This window comes from Cucumis melo, chromosome 10 (genome assembly GCF_025177605.1).
Source record: "Cucumis melo cultivar AY chromosome 10, USDA_Cmelo_AY_1.0, whole genome shotgun sequence".
NCBI lineage: Eukaryota > Viridiplantae > Streptophyta > Magnoliopsida > Cucurbitales > Cucurbitaceae > Cucumis > Cucumis melo.
The window spans coordinates 27775087-27799443 of NC_066866.1; the positions used below are offsets into that span (position 1 = coordinate 27775087).

The 24357-nt window shown below is 33.3% G+C and overlaps 2 protein-coding genes across 2 annotated transcripts; one reads left to right on the forward strand and one right to left on the reverse strand.

The window, feature by feature from the left end:
- Window positions 1-872: 872 nt before the first annotated feature.
- LOC107992098 (secreted RxLR effector protein 161-like) lies at window positions 873-1565 on the forward strand. The gene is made up of 2 exons (XM_051090613.1): window positions 873-1326; window positions 1420-1565. Exons 1-2 carry the CDS (start codon window positions 873-875, stop codon window positions 1563-1565), a joined length of 600 nt encoding a protein of 199 aa, XP_050946570.1.
- A 6226-nt stretch (window positions 1566-7791) lies between these two features.
- Window positions 7792-22668, reverse strand: LOC103502554 (NADPH-dependent pterin aldehyde reductase-like). The gene is made up of 5 exons (XM_008466522.3): window positions 22354-22668; window positions 21678-21747; window positions 21389-21582; window positions 15159-15331; window positions 7792-7888 (listed from the first exon to the last, which is right to left on the reverse strand). The coding sequence occupies exons 1-5, from the start codon at window positions 22582-22584 to the stop codon at window positions 7792-7794; spliced, it is 765 nt and encodes a 254-aa protein (XP_008464744.1). The 5' UTR covers window positions 22585-22668.
- Window positions 22669-24357: the final 1689 nt, after the last annotated feature.

A 24357-nucleotide genomic window follows, 5' to 3' on the forward strand; every position in this document is an offset into this window, starting at 1 on the left:
CATGGAGAATGAGGAGTATTCAAGAAATTTATAATACCACTAATAAGATTAATGATGATCATTTTGCTAATTTTGCATTATTTGCTGGTGTTGATCCTGTAACTTTTGATGAAGCCATTCAAGATGAGAAATGGAAGATTGTAATGGATCAAGAGATTGATGTGATAAGAAGAAATGAAACATGGGAGTTGATGGAGCTTCCGACAAACAAACAAGCTCTTGGAGTAAAATGGGTGTACAGAACAAAGTTGAAATTAGATGGTAATGTTGAAAAATACAAGGCAAGACTTGTTGTAAAAGGCTACAAGTAGGAATATGGTGTGGATTATGAAGAAATATTTGCCCCTGTGACAAGAATTGAGACCATTCGATTGATTTTGTCATTAGCTGCTCAAAATGGATGGAAAGTTTATCAAATGGATGTAAAATCCGCTTTTTTGAATGGACACTTGAAGGAAGAGATATTTGTTGCACAACCTTTGGGCTATGTGCAAAGGGGAGAAGAAGAAAAAGTGTACAAGTTGAAAAAAGCTTTGTATGGATTGAAGCAAGCTTCGCGAGCTTGGTACAGTCGTATCGACAGTTTTTTTCTAAAGACAGGATTTCGAAGGTGTCCATATGAGCATGCACTCTATGTCAAAGAAGACAAGTATGGTAAATTTCTCATCGTTTCTCTTTACGTTGATGATTTACTTTTTACTGGAAATGATAAATTTTTGTGTGATGATTTTAAGAATTCCATGAAAAAGGAATTTGAGATGAGTGATATGGGTCTCATCCATTACTTTCTCGGAATTGAAGTTAATCAAAATGAATGAGAAATTTTCATTTTACAGCAAAAGTATGCTCATGATTTACTAAAAAAATTTCGAATGGAAAATGCTTCACCTTGCAACACTCCCATGGATGCAAATTTGAAATTGTGCAAGGATGATATTGGAGAAGCAGTCGATCCAAGTTTATATCGAAGCTTAGTTGGAAGCTTAATGTATTTGACAACAACAAGACCTGATATTTTATTTGCTGTAAGTATGTTAAGCAGATTTATGACAAACCCGAAAAGAAGTCATTGGGAAGCAGGAAAAAGAGTTCTTCGTTACATTCTTGGCACCATTAATTTTGGAATTTATTACAAGAAAGTTTCAGAATCAGTGTTGTTTGGTTTTTGTGATAGTGACTGGGGTGGTAATGTGGATGATCATAGAAGTACATCTGGTTATGTTTTTAGTATGGGTTCAGGTGTTTTTTCATGGACTTCAAAGAAACAATTTGTTGTTGCCCTTTCTACAATCGAAGCAGAATATATCTCGTTAGCTGCAGCTGGATGTCAAGCTTTATGGCTTCGGTGGATGTTAAAAGAATTGAAGTGTACTAAAAAATGTGAAACTGTTTTATTTTGTGATAATGGATCTGCCATAGCATTATCAAAGAATCCAGTTTTCCATGGAAGAAGCAAGCATATTAGAATCAAATACCATTTTATCAGAGACTTGGTTAAAGATGGAGAAGTGATAGTAAAATATTGCAAGACTCAAGATCAAGTGGCTGATATTTTTACAGGCTGATATTTTTACAAAGGCGCTCAAGTTTGACTTATTTGTTAAATTCAGAGGAAAACTTGGAGTTGCAGTTTAGATTAAGGGAGGATGTTGAAGTTAAATTAATCTAAACTTAATACATGAATTTGCAATATTAAATATGCATGAATAGGTGAGATACATGGAATAGTTAATCACTAAATACATTGATATATGAATAGTCACATGTATTGATATTTATTGTTAATGACTTTTAATATACTTTTCTACTAGTATAAATATGTGTAAGGTTTCTCATTTGTAAATAAGAAAGAAAGTAAGAAATTCAAGTTTAAGAAATATTATTCAAGTTCTTTCTTCTCAATCTTCTTCTCTTGTTTCTTGATTTGTATTGTAAGGGTCTATTACGTTTCCAACAGTATTGGGTATTGTTCAATTCCACAGGTTAAACTAATAAAATAGCAAGAAATTCATAAACGTATAATTGTTACATGCAATGAAGCAACAACCAAAAAATGTTCAGCTTGAATCGAAATTGACAAAAATATGTAAAATTAAGCACAAAAGCAGATGAATTCAAGCAATTGAAAGGAGTACCTTCCCATTTGGAGGAGGCAGAAGCATTTGGTGTGAAAAGCAATGGAAATACCATATGAGAGTAAAACTAAATTAAATAGAAAAGGAGATATGTTACAATTTGAATCAATTCCTGCCCAAGAAGTGATAGGGAAAGTAATTACAAAACACACAAAAAAAATTAATTTAGTTGAACACAAGTAAAGAAACTCAATTTTCTGCAAAATAATAGAGGTTTGAGCACTCACGAAGTTCCAAGTTGGTTATTTAATGCTACAGAACCAATGAATCCCAATCAACAAACTCAACATTTTACACAAATATATGTAAATGGAAGGATATTTGAAGCGGCATAATCAAGATTGCTAAACAATAAGATAAAGAAATTGAATAAAATCTATTTTTATCGCGTGGGGTGAGAATCAAGATTGCTTAACATTAACTTTCTTAACATTCTCATTAATTCATCTAGAACAATTTTAATCTACTTAAAGCATGTTTAATTAATTTTCAACAAACTCTTTAAACATTTTTTTTTTAAGAAAACAGCCAAACAAAGTTGTTAACCTGTTAAACACATCAACTTTGAGTGATTTTATGACAATATCTGCTATTTAATCTTCAGTCTTCACATATTCAACTTGAAACTCCTTCCTTGAAATGCAATTCCTAATGTAGTAAAATCTTGTACCAATATGCTCGCTACAATCATGGAATACAAGATTTTTCGCTAAGACAATTGTTACTTATTGTCTACATGGATCACAATTGGATCATCTTGTGAAATTCCAACCGTTTTTAGCAAATTTCTTAACCAAACTACATAATAGACACATGGAGCAGCAAAAACATATTATGCCTCACAAGCACATAATAATGTTATAGCGTAGGTTGCTTTTTAGAACTCCAAGTAAATTCAATATTATCAACAAAGAAAACATATCGACTAGTGCTCTTTCGATCATTAGTATCTCCAGCCCAATCACTATCACAATAGTCTTCAAGCTTGAATTCAATAGATGAAGAATAAAATAACCCATAATCACCTTTCAGGTATCGAAGAATTCACTTTCTCACTTTCAATTGAGTAGTTGTAGAAGATTCCATAAATTGACTCACTAATCCAACAACGAAAAGAATATCTGGTTGTATGCAAGTCAAATATCTCAAACTTTCAATTAAACTTTTGAAATATAAAGGATCAACGGCAACACTTTGTTCTTCATATTTGAACAGTTTGGTTCTAATTTCAATTGGAGTTGTGACAGGCTTAGAATTGATTATCTTGAACTTCTATAGAATTTTTCTAGTATATCGTTCCTGAGAGATGAAAATACCTTTCTTTGACTGGTTCACTACAATGCCAAGATAATATGACATCGACCTTATATCTGTTATTTAAGATTTTTGGGTCATAGCCTTCTTGAGATCTTCAAATATATTTGCACATATTTCTGTAAAATTTAAGTCATCCACATACAAACAAACCAACGAAGTATCTCCATGACCATAAGTCTTAATATAAAGAGAATGTTCTTGGGCATCTCAAATACCCATTATCAAGGAAATATTTGTTGATTCTACTGTTCCACAATCTTGGTGCTTGTTTCAATTCGTACGACGTTTTCTTCAATTTTATAACCTTATCTTCTTGACATTTCACAACATAACCAAGAAATTGTTCTAAGTAGACTTCTTCTTCCAGATATCTATTCAAAAGTGTTGATTTGACATCCTTCTAAAAGATCTTTCAATTACTTTGAGCAACGAGTGCAATTAACAACCTTATGGACTTCGAACGAGCAATGGGAGAAAATACTTCATCGTAATCAATGCCTTTCTTTGAGAATAGCCTTTTGTAACTAGTCTTTCTTTGTATCTATTCACTTCTCACTTTTCATTTGTTTTTATCTTGAATACCCATTTGACACCTACTACTTTCTTTTCACTTGGAAGAGTAGAATGTTGTCACATATCATTTTTCTTTATGGCTTTTATCTCGTCATCCACAACAATGTTCCATTTGTGATTTTGTGAAGCTTCTTCAAAATTCAAAGGTTCACTGTCACCAAATATTTAATAAAGTAAGGTTATTAAAACTTTGACTTAACTCTTCACTTTCATTATATATGTCTCATGAACTTCTCATGCCATAAGACCATTTGCTTGAACTTGTAGATGATGAAGGTGTGCTTTTTTGCTGTGGATCAAAGTGATTGGCGATGTTAGTGGTGTTGATGAAGAAGCAATGTCATTAGAGTCATCGTGATTATAAAAAGAAAACTTGTAGTTTTCTGGTTCACCATTCCAATTCCATGATGTTTCTTCATCAAATAGAACATCTATGCTTACCATTGTCTTCTTTGTAACAGGATTATAAAGCTTGTAGCCTTTTGAGCGTGCATCATAGCCAACAAAAACATTCTTCTCACTTTTATCATTGAGCTAGCTTACTATGCTTTTGATCAGATATATACGCATAAGCCATACATCATAATACTCTTAAATGAACAATGGATGATTTTTCCATGTTTTTCAGGAGTTCAGTTCCACAAGCTTCTAGTAGGGGAATGACTCGATAACTACACTGCAAATTCAACAGCTTGTGTAAAAAATTTCTTCTGACATCTTCTTGCTCCAACATGCTTCGAGCCATGTTAAGTATTGTTTTGTTCTTCCTTTCAACAACACCATTTTGAGAAAAGTTTGAATTTAGAAAAGAAGAAGGAGGAGAGAAAAACTATAACCTAAATGCACAATGAATAGGGAAAAGGGAAGAGTGTGATGAAAGAAATTACAAATAATGATGTTCGAATTTATGTCCTAAAATTCGTAGTTTGTAATCATATTCTAGTCAATAAATTCGTTATTGAGAAATTGAACACTATAATCTTAAACTAAGGTCCCGAGGCTATTTTGAATAAACTTGAACTTTATGTAGAGATATAAATGTGAATCAAGTTCGAGTATATAGCCTAAAATGACCTATAGTATTTGAATAAATATTGGACGTCTTATTCTTGAGCCCTATTGATGCGACCCGCTTTGTAGTTAGTACAAACGACGTGATCTTGAATCATTCATGTGGAGACATGAAAGTTGGGGCATCTTATGTAAAGAGTTTACATAAGACTGAACCATGAAATAGTCACTTTTACGTTATAACTTCGTTTACTATTTAAAACTAACAATTTCAATTATTGATGAACTAGGTAACTTAATTTTAATCTTCAGCTAACTATGAACTTTTGTTCACACGAGATTATCCTTAGATCTGTATAAGTGAGGGCAACTCTTTAGCGTTGACCCAATAAGCCTCCCATTTCAAAGGTAAGACCGGGTGAATAGCTGGACACATAGGGTGCAAGACGAAATTCACTCCTACCCGCTTTAGGGTTAGTAGATAGGTTATTCTCTTAAAGACTGAATCCAAGTCTTGAACAAGGGGCCACACCCTCTCATTGGCCCAAGAGGGATTTGGTTTATAGGTTGGACCTTAAACCAATTGTTCAATAGTGGATTAGTGGGACTTAAGGAGCAAGATGTAGTCTCGAGGGTAAAATAGTATTTTGAAATTGAAGGAGTTAAGTCAAAGTTTTAATAACCTTACTCTTTTTTGTCTATTTGGTAACAGTGAACCTTTGAATTTTGAAGAAACTTTGAAAAATGACAAATGGAAGATTGCTATGGATAAAGAGATAAAAGCCATAAAAAAGAATGATACGTGGAAATTTTCTTCATCTCTTCTAAATGAAAAGAAAGCAATATGTATCAAATGAGTGTTCAAGATAAAATGAGATGAAAAGAGAGAAGTAGAGAGATACAAAGCAAGGTTAGTTGCAAAAAGCTATTCTAAAAAAAACGTTGATTACAGTGAAATATTTGCTCTTGTTGCTTGTTTGGAGGTCATCCATTAATTATGCTTGCTACTCAAAATAATTGAAAGATCTTCCAGATGGATATCAAATCAACAACTATTGAATGAGCATTTAGAAGAAGAAGTTTGCTTAGAACAACCTTTTGGTTATGTTGTGAAAGGCCAAAAGATAAAGTTCTTTGTACGAATTGAAACAAGCACCAAGAATGTCTAATAGCAGAATCAATAGAGGTGAAGCAATCAGAGGAAGGTATTTTCATCTCTCATGAACGATATACTAGAGGAATTCTAGAGAAGTTCAAGATGATCAATTCTAAGCTAGTCACAATGTAACTCTGATTGAAATTGAGGCCAAACTGTTCAAATATGAAAAAGGAGATGATATCGATCTCTTCATATTTCAAAAGTTTGGTTGGGAGTTTGAGATATTTGACTTGCACACAACCAGATATTCTTTTTAGCATTGGGTTGGTGAGTTGTTTTATGGAATCTCCTACTACTACTCATTTGAAAATGACAAAAAGATTTTTTTTTTTGTTACCTCAAAGGTACGGTTGAATATGAATTATTTTATTCTTTATCAAAGAAATCAAGCTTGAAGGCTATTGGGATAGCGACTGGACCGGAGAAACTAATGATCGAAAGAGTACTAGTGGATTGTTTTCTTTGTTGGTACTACTGCATTTACTTGGAGTTCTAAGAAGCAATATATATTGTGACAGTATCCACGTGTGAGAAAGAATATGTTGTATTGTGGCTTCATGTTTCTATCATACAGTTTGGCTAAGAAATTTGCTAAAAGATAGTTTGAATTTCACAAGACGATCCAACCGTGATCCATGTAGACAATAAGTCAACAACTGCTCTGGCAAAGAATCCTGTGTTTCATGATTGTAGAAAACACATTGATACAATATTTCATTCTATCATATTGCATTTCAATGAAGGAGGTTAAAAGGTTTAATATGTGAAGACCGAATATCAAATTTGAGATATTTTCACGAAGCCACTCAAAGTTGATGTATTTAACAAGTTAAGAACTTTGCTTGGAGTTTTAAGAAAACATGTTTAAGAGGGATGTTGAAAATTAATTAAACATGTTTAAATAGATTAATCGTTAGAGATGAATTAATGAGAGAATTGAGAAAGTTAATTAATGAAGTATATTAAATCAATGAGAGTTGGTAAGATGTTGTATTTGAGAGTTAATTAGGTTAATACATTAAATATGGGATTTATTAAATATTTTACGGTGAGAGTTATAGATTTAGACAATCCTATAAATAGAATTGATATGTTGTATTGAAGAGTATCCAAGTGTGTAAAGGAGAACACACAAAGAGAGTTAAAGTCTTCCAAATAAGTTTTTATTTCTTCTCTCAAATATTCTATTTTGGGATTATTTATTTGGGGTGTTCATCACAGACTTCCAACATATCTTAAATTAATAATATTTTTTTAGGTTAAGAAGTTCTGTAGAATTCATTTAAACAAGAATAATTAAACTACAAAATATGTAGGGTAGTTAGAACTTTAGAAAGATTCTTTTACTTGGGTCCAAGGATTTTACACCATATAAATAAAGGTTATAGTTTCATTTGTGAACCGAGCTACGCAAGTAAGAAAGCAAACACAAGAATAAGAAAGAAATCAAGAGAGTTAGGAAGAAACTTTGAGTGAAAAGTGAGGGAATATATTGAGAGTAAAAATGTGTATTATATATCTCAAAGTGTCCACTTTTGTTGTTTGTTTCCTTAATAAAAGTTCTTCATCAACCTTATTGTTATTAATTTGTTAAAGTCAAGGATTGGGCAAAGTGCCTGGATCTTCAACAGTGAGAGATGCTCCATTGTGTAGTGCAGTAAGATTAAGAATCATTGTCGCTGCTTTGGATGCCCTGCAATCAAAATAAAATGAAAATTGTAAATGAATAATCAATAATATTCATACAAAAACAAAGAATTGAGTTGAAGGCTTTAAAACAATTAGCTTCAGCTTGTCTCCTCCTTTTTTTTTTTTTTTTATTGTTTTGTTAATTTGGTTAACCCACAATTTATTTGCTTTGTACATTTGTTATTTTGTATACAAATTAAATATTTTACATTGCTTCAGGGTAAGTTTTTACTGAAAATATTTTGGTTTTTAAAAATAAGTTTTCATCGTATCTAAGGAAACATTTGTATTTACCTCCAAACTTCTTTAATTTAAAAGAGAAAAAAAAAAAAAAAAGATGTTTATTGGGTCATACAATACTGAATACATACATTGCCTTCACTAACTTTGTGGTTGTGATCCGATTTGTTTAATTCATTAACAAAACGATGAGTTTATGTTGTTACCAGGAATTAGTCTTTGTCATTTGCCGATGCGGAAGCTATCTATGAAATTTCCTCATTCTAATTTTTTTAATTAATTTTAATTTTAATTTATTATTATTATTATTATTATTATTATTATTATTATTATTATTATTATTATTATTATTATTATTATTATTATTATTTTATATCAAAACAAACTTTTTTGGGGTTATGTTGCGTCTGCTTTCAATACAATTTGACGTCTATGCTTAATTACACGATTTCCGATCCAAGTGTTGGTAATTTTTTTATAGTTTTTTTGCTATTTCCAAAATGAATTATTATTGAAAATTTTGTTGCTTGTGATACATATTCTTGGCAATCTTTTATCACATATATCTATCATTAGATATCAATATTTATTATACTAATATAAGTCTACTATCGATAGAAATTGATTCCAGTCTATCAATATCTATTAGTGCCAATTATTGTTAGAGGGTAATAGAAATCCATAAGCTAAGGAGGCTTTTGAGGCAACGAGTGAGTTTTTATAGTTATAGGTTATTATAGTTAGGTTATAATAGTTTGTGTTTAAGGGCGTAAATTATTTTTATTTGAAAATGAAATAGTAAACACTGTAACAAAGAATAAAAAAAATGATGAAAGTAAAATGGTAAAAAATATAAGAGAAACTTTCCTAAATATAACAAACTATTGAAATATTTACAACCGTGTAACAAAACCGATAAAGTTAATCATTTTTTAAATATTCCAGGTTTGTCCTTCCATCTTTTTCTCATTTTTTAATCGTCTTCTTTGTACTCTTCTTTTCTAGGTGCGATATTTTTTAAGATTTTTCTAGCTGCGATTTTTTTTTTTTGTTTTTTTTTGTTACCCAAATCTATTTCTTTATATCGTCTTTCTTGTTTTTCTCTCTTTTTAATATGCGTGCATATCTTTCTTCCTCTTTCTTTTTTTTCTTTTTCTTTTTACTACATGCATTGTATCGTTTTTCTTCTTTTCTTGTTTTACGTTTAGATTAGGTAACCAAATATGATGGTGTATAAGAATCTTGAAAAAATTGGTTAGGCATTTAAATTAGGGTAACCAAAACTAAAAGATTGTGTATAAAAAATATTCAAAAATTAAAATCGTTTGTATCAAATTTTGAAAAAAAAAAAAATCGTTTAGATCGTGTAGCCAAATCTAAACAATCGTATACCAAATTTTGAAAAAAAATGGTAGCCAAATCTAAACGATCGTGCAGCCAAATCTAAACGATCGTGTAACCTAATTAATTAAACGATCGTGTAACAAATTAGTCAAATCTAAACGATCGTGTATCAAATCGCGTTACCAAATATATTACGCGCATTGTTGACGGGGCATTTTTGGTATTTTACATGTTGGGTCTCTAAGCTTTTTCCATTTTCGAAATTGTTCTATATAATGTAAATACTTTGACGCTTTTTTATATTTTTTAAAAGACCCCAAAATATAACAAATAATAAATACTATATCAAATAGAGGTTTTGAAATAATGTTTACTGCAACTAATTAATTTGAGACTTTGAATAAAATTTACTTATAGCAAGTGGTGGTTATTTTAGTCTTTATCCCAAAAACTCCCATGTCTATCAATAGTAGAAATTAATAAAAGTCTATCATTGATACTCTAAGTGATAGAAACTGATAAAAGTCTACATTGATAAAGACCTGTAGAAATCTATCATTGATAAAGACTTATAAAAGTTTACCATTCGTAAATGTTGATAGAAATCTATAAAGGGGCATTTGGGACAATAAGTGAATTAATATAATTTTGGATTATTATAGTTGGGGATATACTAGTTTGTGTTTGAGGTGCTGGTTTTCTTAATTTAAGTTATAATAGTATATGTTTTAGGATATCAAACTATTTTAATTTGAGAAGAAACATTATAGCAAAGAATAAAAAAAATTATGAACATAAAATAGTAAAAGGCGTAACAAATAATAAATATTATAGCAAGTGGGAGGTCTTGAAATAGTGTTTAATTATAGTTAACTTGAAGATTTTAAAAGTATTTAGTGTAGCAAAATATGGTTACTATAGTCTTATATAGCCATTGCCCCAAACACCTCAATAGAAATTAATAGAAGTCTACAACTAATACTATGAGTGATATATAAATCGATACAAGCTAGTTTATTATTGATAGAGGTCGATTAAAAATCTATAAATATTTATTATTTATTTTTTGTTTTTTTAATGTAAATAGTTTGACATTTTCTCTAGACCCAAGAAAAATAGAAACTACGACCAATAAATCTATGGATAAAAGCAATAGTGTATTGTCCCTATTTAAGTATGTAATAATAAATCCTTGAAATTTTAAATTGATAGTTTAATAGGTTTAAACACTTTAAATATGTCTAATTTATTGAAATTGATAAAATGTGTCAGCAAAATTTGTGAAAACATATCATAGAAATGCTCTGATTAATATAATACATAATTATTTACATAATCTAAAATTTCCGAAGAAAACATTAATCATAGTTTAATCTATATTTTTCTATAAACCAACATGGCCTATAACACATATCTTCTTTAATCAATAAACTTTATTTTTCTTAAGCTTTCGGTTTTCTTTTTTTTTTTTCTTTTTTTTTTCTTTTTTATCTAATTGTTGGGTGAGTTTGGTATCTCCCTTCACTTAATCGGGTTATACTCAATTTATTAATTAATTAAATTTAAAGGAATGGTAAAATAACTATATTAAGGATAACATGATTATTAAGATTATTATATATTAATTTTGGGAAGATTTGATCTGATAGTAATCAAGAAACCCTAATCTCACTACCAAGAAACCCTAGTCTTAACCGCAGCCGCCTCCCTGTGTCGTAAAACGTCGTTGTCATCTGCAAGTCATAGTCTTCTTCGTCGAACTGTTCACTCGAGTTGTCCGTAGCTGAGTCGTCTGCCGTCAGCGTCTCCATCGTGTTTCATCGTTCGTCCGCATAAACCAAGTCGACAGCCACCTTTTAGTCGTGCTCTCCTCCGCGTCTCCTTCGCTGTTTACTGCGTCGCTCCATCCAGCAGTCGTCGATGAGTTTCATCGGTTGCGGGTCGTCGAATTCGGGATTGCCTGAGCCGTCTCAGACCCAAGCCGATCGGCTACGTTAAGCGTGTCACCGAGCCTTGCCTTCCGTCAATCATTGCCAATCAAACGAGCCACGTTTGAGTGAGCCACGCGCGAGCCAACCCGAACCGCACGTAACTCCAATCGAGCCACCCCGACGCAAGCCGCTGACCCTCAAGCCACTTCTACCTTAGCGAGCCGACCTCCACAAGCTCTCGATCTGCCCTTCACTCGTGAGTCGCATGCAAGCTGTCCCAACCAGTTCTCTCCCTCAGCTGAGCCGCTAGTCAATTTTTCCCCTTTAGACGAGCCGTTTGAGCTGCCAAACTTGTTTTTAATCATATTTGACCTATTTTTGGTAAGTCTTGGTAAGTTTGATTGGGTTTTGGGCATACCCAACAAATATTAATTTTGGACTCTAATTAAATAAATTTTGGATTTATTTAGTTAGATTTTATCTAGGAGTTTGAGCTGTGGAATTTTCCCAAACTAAGGGCAAATTGAATTAAATCTCAACTTTGGATAAGTTGAATCAAGTGGATTTTTTATTCTTAAGTAACTGTTAATTAAATTATTAAACTTAGTTATTTACCCTTATTGTTTAGGATTTTTCTTGGGAAGGTTGACCTTGCTGTCAAGATTAAATTTGGTTTAAGCTAATCTCAAGGTAAGAGATTCTCCTACTAGACCTTCAAATTAAAGTAAGACCTTGCATGTAATTTCCCGTTATGTGTTGTTGTAGCTAATATACAAAATGTGTTTATGTTGGTGATGATTGCTAGTCCTGACTAGTCTAGCTAGGTTATGATAACTGATAATCAGGGCAGAGCTATGTTTGTGTTGACTGTTAATTATGACATAGTAGTGTGATGATGATCGTGTTTGATGATGTTGATACCTATGCATGAAGTATTATTCTCATGATTAAGGATGTTTTGATTAATACTCATGCCATGTTTATGATGATGTTATGTTATGCTACATACTATTGATAGGATGTACTGTTAGTTTTTTCTATTAGAGTCGTACCCACATGGATGTCCCACGGGATCACCACTTTTTTATGACTGTGTAGTCCGACGGGATCATCAGTCCAGTATGAGATGATATGTTTACGCGTGGCTCGACGAGGTCATTTACAACTCAATTGCCTTAGTGTTTCTTTCGAGATTCATTAAAGACCAGTTTTGTCCTAGGTGTTTCTTTGGGTTCACCAAAGATTAGAGATATTCCTATGGGATCACAGATTACACGTGTTCGGAAACGTGCCAGTTAGGGGTACCACTTTACAAGACTCTAATAGAAAATTAACAGCCACTTAGCGGGACTAGTAGTAGGTCCCTCACTGAGTATATTTTATACTTACTCTCTTATGTTTAATTTTCAGGTAGAGATAGAGGTAAGAGCAGAGGAAAGCTGGTGAATGACAAGAAGTGACCGTGGCATACCATAAGGGACCACTTTTGCTTTTGCCTTATGTTATTCGATTTGATTTCAGTATTTATGCACTTTTATTTATTTTGTTATTTTAAAACTAGATAACGCCCGAGATAGGAACTTACTTTTAGATTTATTTCTACTTACGTTATTTATTTATGATTTTAAATGAGTATTTGAAGTTTTGATCATGAACTTTTGTTTTACCTTCCAATTTAATTTAAGAAATTTTATTTTACTTTAAATGGTAATGACCCCAACTTAGTATAAAGAGTTGGGTTATTACAAAGGTTGACTTTGTTTTTTGAAAAGGTAAAAAGATAAGAAAAAGCAAAAAAAAAAAATTTTAATATTATTATTTTATTTTAAATAGCCCTCGATTTGTGTATAAGTCAAAAAATACATAATCTTCTTCTTCCTTGAAACCCTAGCCGCTGCCACTCTTGTTCATTGTCTGCACGTCTCTGTCCGTCGTCTTCCTCTGTTTAAGATCCAAGCCATCCTCCTCTATGTTGGATTCGTTCCTCTCCGTCTTCCTCCATTAAACGTCACGTCATTCCGTTTGCATTCGTCGTGCAGTCTTTGTTTGTGCACTTCTTTATATCACCGGTTGTTTGCGTCACCTAGTCGTGCTTTGATCATCTCCATCTGTTCGACCATCTCCACCGTCGGCCACCACTCAAAATTTTGTTGCAAGCCAGCCGAGCCGCTATCTATCCCTTCGCGAGTCGCGCACAAGTTGCCCATCTGTTCCCATTTCGAGTCGTAAGCAAGCTAAGCCTACCCCTATGCATGAGCCGCGAGCCCTTCACCCTCTTTCAGTCGTGAGCTAAGTCATCTTCCTCCAAGTCGACCAACTCAAGCCTAATGTTGTCCTTTTTGAACTATTTTAGTAGTTTTGGTGAGTTTTATGTGGGATTTTGGCATGCCCATCAAGTATTCGGTTTTATATTTTACATGAAGGTTTGGCTAACTTATTGGAGGACTTGTGCTATAGAATTCTCCAAATCCAAGTTGAATTGGAACTCAACCTCAACTTTGGCTAAGTTGATTTGAGATGATTTGTTAGAGCTTAAGCCAACGGTTAAATTATTGATTTTAGTTGTTTTTCTCCCTTACTATTTAGGGTCTATTCTTTGAAAAGCTTATACTGTTGCTGTTAGAAATAATTTTGTTAAGTTAATCTCGACGTAAGAGATTCTCCTATTAGACCTTCGAAGTGAAGTTAAGAGCTTGCATGTAATTTCTCCATTATGCATTGATATAGCTAAGATGTATAATATATTGATGACTGATATTTATGACTGATATTATGTTGATGATGATGACTGATTTACATTGATGATTATGGATGATATATTAATCACATGATTAAGGACGTTATGATTAATATTCATGTCTGTTTATGATATTTATGATGTGCTACATGCTATGGATGGGTGTTCTATTAACTTTATCTATGAGGATCGTACCCATATGGGTGTCCCTTGGGATAACCACCTTTTTATGTCTGTGTGGTTCAACGGGACCACCAATCTGTCATGATATGTTATATATATAAGTAGTCCGACGGGGTTACTTACATCTTGAATGTATTAAGTGTTCCTTCGGGTTCACTGAAGACCAGTTTTGTCTTAGGTGTTCATTTGGGTTCATCGAAGACCAGATGTGTTCCTACGGGATTATTAGATTGCGTGTGTTCGAGAGCGCGCTAGTTTAGGGATACTTTTTATATGATCCTAATGGGAAGTTAACAGACACCTAGTGGGATTAGGAGTAGGTCCCTTAATGAGTATATGTTTATACTCTTTCTAGCTATATTTAATTTTTTAGGCAAAGGTAAATGTGGAGGTAGAGGTAGAGGAAAGTTGATGAATGACAAGAGAAGTGACTGCGACTTGTCATAGGAAAACTTTTTGTTGCTTCCGCTTTTACTTTTACAGTTTTGATTTTAGTATTTTGTATTATTGCATTTATCAAACTCATGAGTTATTTCTATGATTATTTTTCTTTAAAATTTAGCTAGGGCTCGAACTAGGATTTTATTTTCTAGATTTTATTTCTACATACCTTTATTTATGATTTATAAATGAGTATTGACGTTTTCAATACTAGTTTAGTGTTATTTTCCATTTTGTTAAGAAAGTCTTTATTCATTATTAATAGTAATGACTTCAGCTTAGTAAAAAAAAGTTGGATCGTTACACTTTTAGTTTTATAAGTTCTAAACATCATATATTTTGATTTTGTAAGTAGAAGAAAGAAAACAAATTGAAATATGAAAGAAATTAGTAGTTACCAATGTTGGGGTGATTGATAGTTGGGAGCAAAATCAGGAAGACATGAAAGGAGCATATCAGTATATATCAAGCCTGGATCTAAGCTCACAATTCCCATTCCCTCAGGCACTTCTTTTGCTATTGCTTTGCTTAGTCCTTCAACTCCCCACTTTGATGCACAATAGGGCGCTATCTACAAAACCACAACATATATAATAAATTAATAATATATACTCATCTATACAATAGTTAGGTCTCTTCAATGCTCAAATTACTTCATACTAGTACTCAATGAGTCAATTATAATTAATGATATAAATAAAAGCAAGAAAAGCCAAGATCAAGAAAATAATAAGGCATGTGGGCCAAACACTAGAGAGAAATGTTGTTTTTTTTTTTCTAATAACCAAAATACTAGCCAAACACGAAATATTGCAAAACAACATATTGGTAAATAAGGAGTATTTTCCCTTGTATTATTAACTTAATGAGTGTGGTATTTATACAAGAAAGATCAAAGACAGAAATGTAATTTCCTAACATCAACTGATTAACAAATCTTTAACTAACTAACTGATTATATTAACTAATATGCCCCCCTCAAGATGGAGTATGGAGATTACGGATTCCCATCTTGAACATAAAATCATGGATAGTAGATGAAGGCAGTGGCTTAGTGAACATGTCAGCTAGTTGATGTGAAGATTTAATGGATAGAAGTTTTTATTGTCCTTGTTGAATTTTATCACGAATGAAATGCCAGTCTATTTCAATGTGTTTGGTACGCTCATGGAATGTCGGATTAGAAGCAATAGATATGGCTGCACGGTTATCACAGTATATTAAGGCTGGTTCTTGATGAGAAATTTGCAAGTCTTGAAGTAGATGAGTTAGCCATGTAATCTCACTTGATACACTTGCTAAAGCTCTGTATTCTGCTTCTGCCGATGAGCATGAAACCGTGGCTTGCTTCTTGGTTTTCCATAATACAAGGGATTTTTCAAGAAAGATGCAAAAGCCAGTGATAGATTTTCGAGTGTCTAAACAACATCCCCAATCTGAGTCAACAAAGGCTTTGATGTTAAATTCTTTTGAGGCCCAAAGCATTATACCTTGTCCTGCTGTGCCTTTTAGGTAGCGTAGTAAGTGATGCGCTGCTATTAGGTGTTCAGTATGAGGTTTAGCCAAGAATTGACTAAGCTTGTGAACACAGTAGGAAATGTCTGGCCTTGAGATTTGTAGGTACAATAGTCTCCCGATTAGTCTTCTATATGAAAAAGCATCCTCATCATCTAATGCAATGCCTGATGTTGTAGATAAACGCAGACTAGGCACCATTGAGCATTGAGTGAGTTTTGCGGCCAAAAAACCAGAGTCTTCAAGTATTTGTAGACAGTACTTCCTTTGTGACAAATAAATGCCTGTTGTTGACCGGGACAATTCAAGACCTAAGAAGTATTTTGCTTGTCCAAGGTCTTTAAGTAGGAAGTGTGATTGGAGTAGTTCCTTTACAGAGTTTATTTCTTTGCTTGAATGCCCTGTGATTAGGATGTCATCTACGTATACCAAGAGAGCGATAAATGAGGTGCCTTGGCCTTTAGTGAATAAGGAATAATCTGCTTTAGATTGGGAGAATCCATTTATGAGTAATACTCCAGAAAATTTTGAGAACCACTGTCGGGATGCTTGCTTTAGGCCATATATTGATTTGTGTAGCTTGCAACTAGGGGTGGAAGAAGCTTGTTGCTCTTTGGAATAATAGCCCATTGGTAATGTCATGTATACTTCTTCAAATAAGTCGCCATTAAGGAATGCATTATTCACATCCATTTGGCAGAGGGACCACCCAAAGGAGGCCGTTAGTGATAGAAGTACTTTGACAGTGACAATTTTAGCCACAGGGGAGAAGGTGTCAAGGAAGTCAATGCCTTCTAGTTGACTATAACCTTTTTCAACCAGCCGGGCTTTATGCTTATCAACTGTGCCATCAGCATGGTATTTAACTTTATAGACCCATTTGCATCCAACGGCATGGTGCCCATGGGGAAGGGGAACAATGCTCCAGGTATTTGTTCTTTCCATGGTAGCTATTTCTGCATCCATAGCATTTCTCCATGACTGTGACTTTACTGCTTGGTGAAAGAAGGATGGTTCATATTCTGTAGACACATTGCATAAGAAGGTACGGTGTGTTGGATTGAGTTTTTCATAGGATAAGGACTTATTTAAGGGGTGGTATGAGGTAGTGTCTTTTGGAGGGGAGCCATGGGTTAGTAGGTGGCAGTGGTAGTCTTTTAGGAAGTTGGGAGGTTTATGTTGCCTTGTGGATTTACGAGGTATGGTAGGTTATAAGGCACGGTGGTATGTTCTGTATTGGCTGTATTTGGTATATTGTCTGCATTTGTAGCATCTTGTTCAGCTTGGATTTTAGGTGAACTGTCAGTATTTGGGTTTTCGATGATAGGTTCAACAATTGTTTGGGTGGTGATGTGGGTGTCAAGTATTGGTATAGGTAAGACAAGGTCGTGGAAGGCATTTTCAAGTTCTGAGTGGTCATTGGTGGATATTGAATGAAAGGGGAAATGTTGCTCAAGGAATGTTACATCTCGTGATATAAAGATGGTTTTTCTTTCAATATCGTATAAGCGGTACGCTTTCATGCCTGGTGGGTAACCAATGAAGATACAAGGTAAGGCCTTGGGATCAAATTTGGATCTTTATGATGTGAGGGTGGATGCATAGTAGAGACAGCCAAAGACTCTCATGTGAGTATAATCAACTGGTCTGTCATGGAGAATGGTGAATGGACACTTGTTTTTGAAAAGTGTCATTGGGGTTTTGTTTATGATATATGTTGCTGTTAGGATGCAATCTGCCCAAAAACTGATTGGAATTCTTGACTAAAAAAAAAGAGCACGAGCTACATTGAGAAGGTGCTGGTGTTTCCGCTCTACTACTGAGTTTTGCTGAGGTCGTTCAACACAAGAGAATTGGTGGACAGTTCCCTTCTGAGCAAAGAATTCAGTAAACTTTAGTTCAGGGGCATTGTCTGACCGAAAACTCTTGATGACTTTTGAAAACTGAGTTTCGATGAGCTGAAAAAATTTAGGTACAATGTGAAGAACATCAAAATTTTGCCTTAGCATATATACCCATGTGAAGCGTGAGCAGTCATCAACTAGTGTCAAGAAATATTTGTAGCCACCATAAGAAGGTATTTTAAAAGGTCCCCATATATCAGCATGGACAAGGGCAAATGGAGAAGAAGCAACATTATTATTTGAATGAAATGATAACCTTTTTTGTTTGGCTAATGGGCATACATGACATGATGAATGATGTATGGAATGATTAGACAAACATAAGGTTGAAGACAAAGAAGAGAGACATTTAGGTGATAAGTGACCTAAACGTTGATGCCATGTATCAACTGAAATGGCATTGAATTTAACTCCAGCAGCAATACAGTTGGTATTGGCCTCTTTATTGAGAACATACAGTCCATTTTGGCAACTAGCCTTGCCAATCATCATTGGTCGGGAAAGATCCTGTATGATGCAACAAGTACTTTGAAAGTCAAGAGATATATTTTTAGTGATCAATAAGCAACTGACTGAGATGAGGTTGTATGCAAATTGGGACACGAACAGTACATCTTGCAATGTCAGGGACCCATTTATTTGGATATCTCCAATAAGATCAACAGATATACGGTGGCCATTAGGTAGCATAACAAACATGTTATTTGTATGACTCCAATTTTTGAAAAGGGATTTATCATGACATATGTGTCTAAATGCTCCTGAGTCTATGATCCATTCATCATGTGACTGATTATTATGTGAAGTTAAGGCAAAGATACCTGAAGTGTGGGTTATGGCAGTTGCCGTAGTGATTGGTGCTGTAGTGGCTGCTTGGAGATGGTTGTTGAGTAGAGTCATCAATTGACTGTATTGTTCTGAATTTAGGCTTGAGAAAAAATCTGGAGAACGATTGGCAGCAGCTGAATTGGTATTGGCAACATTGTTGGTTTTTGAGGTATCTGGTGCAGTAGTAATGGAGTTTGAGTTTCTTGGCTTGTAACCTGGAGGATATCCATGTTTCTTGTAACATTTGTCTGCTATGTGTCCCTTAATTCCACAGTAGGAGCAAGTAGGGCGCTCTTTTTTGCGATTTCGATCAGTTGAGATAGCCATGGATGAAGCAATATTTAAAGCCACAGGATCAATGGGAGGGGTTAAAATGCCAGCAGATCTTTGTTGTTCTTCTTGAATCAGCAAAGAAAATACAGTGTTGATTGAAGGTAAAGGTTGCATAAGGAGGATTTGTGCTCTTACAGCAGCATAGGAATCATTTAATCCCAACAGGAAGGCCATAATATATTCAGATTCAAGATGATCGATGAATGGTTTCAAACCTCCACATGTGCAGTCATTTGTAGGTCGGTATTCATTTAGATTCTGCCATATGGTTTTGAGTTTTGTGTAGTATGTTTCAATTGTCAGATTTCCTTGCTGCAACGTGACGAATTCTTTTCGAAGTTGGTATATGCTGGGGCCATTTGATTGTTTGAATCTTTGGCGTAATTCATCCCATATTTCTTTAACTGATCCTGTGTAGATAATGCTTGCTGCAATTTCCTTTGAAACAGAGTTGAGAATCCATGAGGCTAGAATATCATTGTTGCAGATCCAGGCATCGAGTAAGACACCATCGGAAGGTTTCTGGATTTTTCCGGTGATGAACCCGGCCTTATTTCGTCAAGAAATCGCCATTAACATCGCACGACTCCATGAGGTGTAGTTGATAGCTCCGGTCAAAGGTTGCGTGACTATTGCAGCCGTTGGACCAAGCGAATGATGAATGAAGTAGGGATTGAGTTGGGCATCATTTTGGGAGTTCGCAGCAGTAAGTGGATCGAATCGACTTCCATTTGTGCTGGATTGGTTCTCCATTGAAGGTTGAAGGAAGAAGATCGTGCAAATAAGTGGGCAAAATCGTGCGATTAAGTGGGCGGAAAGGTTGAAAAAAAGGAAAAAAAAACGTATGAATAAGGGCAGCGGGATTTTAGGGTTCAAAATTGCTCTGATACCATATTGGTAAATAAGGAGTATTTTCCCTTGTATTATTAACTTAATGAGTGTGGTATTTATACAAGAAAGATCAAGAACATAAATGTAATTTTCTAACATCAACTTATTAACAAATCTTTAACTAACTAACTGATTATATTAACTAATACAACACATTACTCAACACATAAAAAAAAACCCTTCATTATGCTTATGGCTCATTAATGATTGACATTTAATTTTTCTTAATCCAAGATTTAAATTTTGAGAATTTTGTACGGATGGTCTCTAAATGAAAGGTGAAACGAAATTTGGCCCACAATTTAAATTCTAATAAATAATAGCCTCATGGATGTATAATATATATGCCAACCACTTGTGAATTTACAAATTTGCATACGAGGCCAACCCTTTATTCTCGTTTCTATTAGTACTCGCTCTTATGGTTCTCGTCTTTCATTATACATTTTCGCCCAATGCGATATCCAAATTTTTTTGTCACTTTCCTTTTTCTATTCGGGGATAACTTCTCGTTCCTCTTTTTTGTTTATATTTCTCATTTCAAGTACCTGTTTCTCGTTTCTATTTCACTTGCCTAAAATTGTGAATAATTTCTCATTTTGGTGGATCTTCGTTCTAGCTTTGGCAACTATAATTTTTTCTCTTTCATTTTTTTCTTTGTTTATATTCTTCTTTTCTTTCTAGTTTTTGCTGAACGAAGAAAACTTTTGAAAAACGAAGGAAAAAACACAGGTGAGAGAAGAAGAAATAAAACATAAAAATTGAAAAAGAAGAAGAAGATGATGGAAAAAAAAAAAAGAAGGCAAAAAGAAGAGATAGATTGCATGAAGGAAGAAGGATGAAAAAAGAAAGAAAGAAAGAAAAAAGAAGGAAGGGTTTGTATAATTTCATGAGATGAAGACATCAGGATAAGATCAAATCTCATTTGTTTTTTTAACTTAATTGGAGCTATTTTTAATTCGGATCCTTTAAAAATGTCCATCTTCTATACAATTATTCCTTAAATCCTTATATTACACCATTGATTATCAGAAGAAGAAAAAAAGACTATCATACAAATAAATTATGCGTATGAATGATTGATAAGGTAAAAACAATAAAAGTATTAATAAGTGTTATAAGTAGTTTAGTTAATTTGAAATAATAATAAAAAGTACCAATTCATGCGAATCTCTCCCAGCCATAGAAGACATGTTGATGATAATCCCTTTGTTGGAAGAAATCATAAGCGGAATGAAATGACGCATTACATTTGCTATTCCTTTGACATTGGTATCAATCACATTATCAAATTCATGTGCGTCCAATTCCCACATTTTACCATTTCTATTGATCAAACCTGCGTTATTCACTGTCATCCACACACAACCATATCGTCGTTTAGCCTTTTTCTTTCGAAAACAAGCTCTGAATTTTATAAAATAAATTCAACTGGAAATCCAATACCAATGATATTTGGAACTAATTCATTTTCCACCGTAGCTCGTGCAAACTCCTCAACCTCGGTGTTCGATCTCTGCACAATCCACTTTCAATTTTGTCATTACATGGTGATTTTATATTATGAACTGATTGAAGGAAAATATGGACAAAACCAACAATACCAAGAACCTAACAAGATTCAAGCCAAAAATAACACTATTATTTTAGGCCTACGTAAGAGGGTTAGCTCAGGTTAGGGGCGAAATCAGTATAATGTGCTCCAAAATGCTGAGCCCTAGCTAAATATAGTTAACGAGACATACTGTTCGTATGCCTCGACTTAAAGTGAAACCTAGCTAGCACAATGATCCTCGGAAAGGGTGATTGACTTCCACGAACACTAGTCGAACGTGAAATAAAGCATGCTCCTTAGCCTACTGAGACGAAGAAATATCTTAGAATGTCTCTGAAATCCTATCAGGTCAACTTAAACAAATTAAACCCTCAGTCACTCTACCAAATATTCAACAAGTCACACTCATTTTCTCCACCATACAATTGTACAGGTGTTGTCATTTACGAAGGTTAGATACATTATTAATTTTATTCCTATTTGGATTTTGGCATCAATAAATTTCAATATATTAATAAGATAACAGGAGAAAAAAATCATATATATATATAAAACAGAATGACAAACCACATCAAGGTTGCAGAGTAAATGCTTTGTGGAAGAAAGATTAGAAAGCTGAGCCTGAAGAGAATCAAGTTTAGTTTGATCCCGTGAACAACCGATGATGGTGTGGCCACGGCTAGCCAGCTCCAACGCTAAGGCTCTTCCTAATCCCTTGCTAACTCCGGTGATCAACACCTTACGAGAACCCAAGCCCACCTGTGGAGACGACTCATTGGAACTTGGTAATTCCGCCATGGACGATTTCCACACGCTTCTTCTCTAAACTTAAATCATATGGTTTCTTTGTTTCACATAATGAGCTTATATTGTTAATATCAAATCTATATGTGCATACAAATTTAGTTAAATCAATAGCAAACAAACATTCACTGTTGTAGCACAATTTACAAGTTGTTGAATAATTTATGGTGCACTTGATAAATGGACAAATAGCCTTTGGTCCCCAAGTTAAATTCTTTTATCGTCTCTGAGGTCATCTTTCCATTAAGTTACTTTTCGTCATTATCAAAGCAATTAAACAATTTATTTTAACTTGTTCTTTATGTTCTTGGGTTCTTGCCCAAAATGATATCATACCTTATTTAAAGGTGGACAGTCCATATACATACACATTTTGTATTGTTATATTTATTATATATATATATTATATATATATATATATATAATAGTAACTCACGTCAACTTTCTTCGTATAGGTTAGAGATTCTTCGATCCTTCAATATTATTCTCCTAGTTGTTAACAAAGTTCTTATTGTTTGTTTACTATTATCATCTTCTTCTTTCATGATTTTTAAAGTTTGGTTCTTGTTGAACGTTTTCAATTCATTTGTAATCATTACATGTGTTGATCAGGTAGGCGTTTTATTAATCTTAGAGCAATCTAACTTATACTAATTGACATCAAAATGGTGTTGAACGACGTAGCGCACTTTGTTCTTTTCCTCCAAACATTTTTCTTTTATATATATATAGTTATCTTGCTATATGTATAATTATCAATTTGTTTCCATCTTATGACACATTGTTTTATTTGTAGTTATTTTGCCGTACGTCAATTTCTTTCCATCTTATGACGACGTTATTGTTTTATTTGTCGTTATTTTGTTGTATGTGTAATTATCAATTTGTTTCTATCTTATGATGACGTTTTATTTGTCGTCTCAATCAAATAATAGCACCTTTGGCTTTGTTTTCTATCCATCTATATATATATTATTCAAGTACCCCATATTTCCCTTTTTTTTTCTTTTGTTATTTTACTATATTTTGAACAAAAAAAATTGATTAAAACCTTTTTAGAAATCAAAATCAAATTACAGTAGGCTACAAGAAAGCTGACCTATCAATGGCAACTTGGAAAAAGATAAACGTTTATTGGAAGTATTAGAATATATAATCTTTGAGAAATATATATTTATCTATATAGTATATATATATATAAAGGACCGGTTCACATAATTTAATCAATGGCAAGTTTGTCATTACAAAATATATTTTTTAATGTTCAGAAGAATTCTAATTTGGATGGAAGTATGTATCCTAAAGTATGTACGTTTGCTAATATTAACAATAATGAACGAAATTGTAAGAGAAAAATGCATTTTTATTAAATGAAAATATGATTCTTCATAGTATTAAAATTTTCTAATGTTTCAACTGTGTAAAATTAAAAGTTTATCGTTTCCGAATGTGTAATAAAAACCAAAAAATTAATATTTGAATTTTCAATTCATCAATTTCGGTCTGGCTAGTGTTGTTCAGCTATTTGTCTATATATATATGTGTGATTTAGCAGAGAAAAAAAAGAAGCATAAAGTATTCGATTTATTTTAAATATAATATTATTATTAATGTGACTCATGTGTATTATATGTCATTTTAACGAAAACGCAATCCTTTAGAAGATCATTCATGAATCAACGTATCTGCTAGCTAGCTAAGTTTAATTCGTAAAAAAATGAAAATCATTTAATTTAAAGATCCTGATATTTATTATTGTATACAATA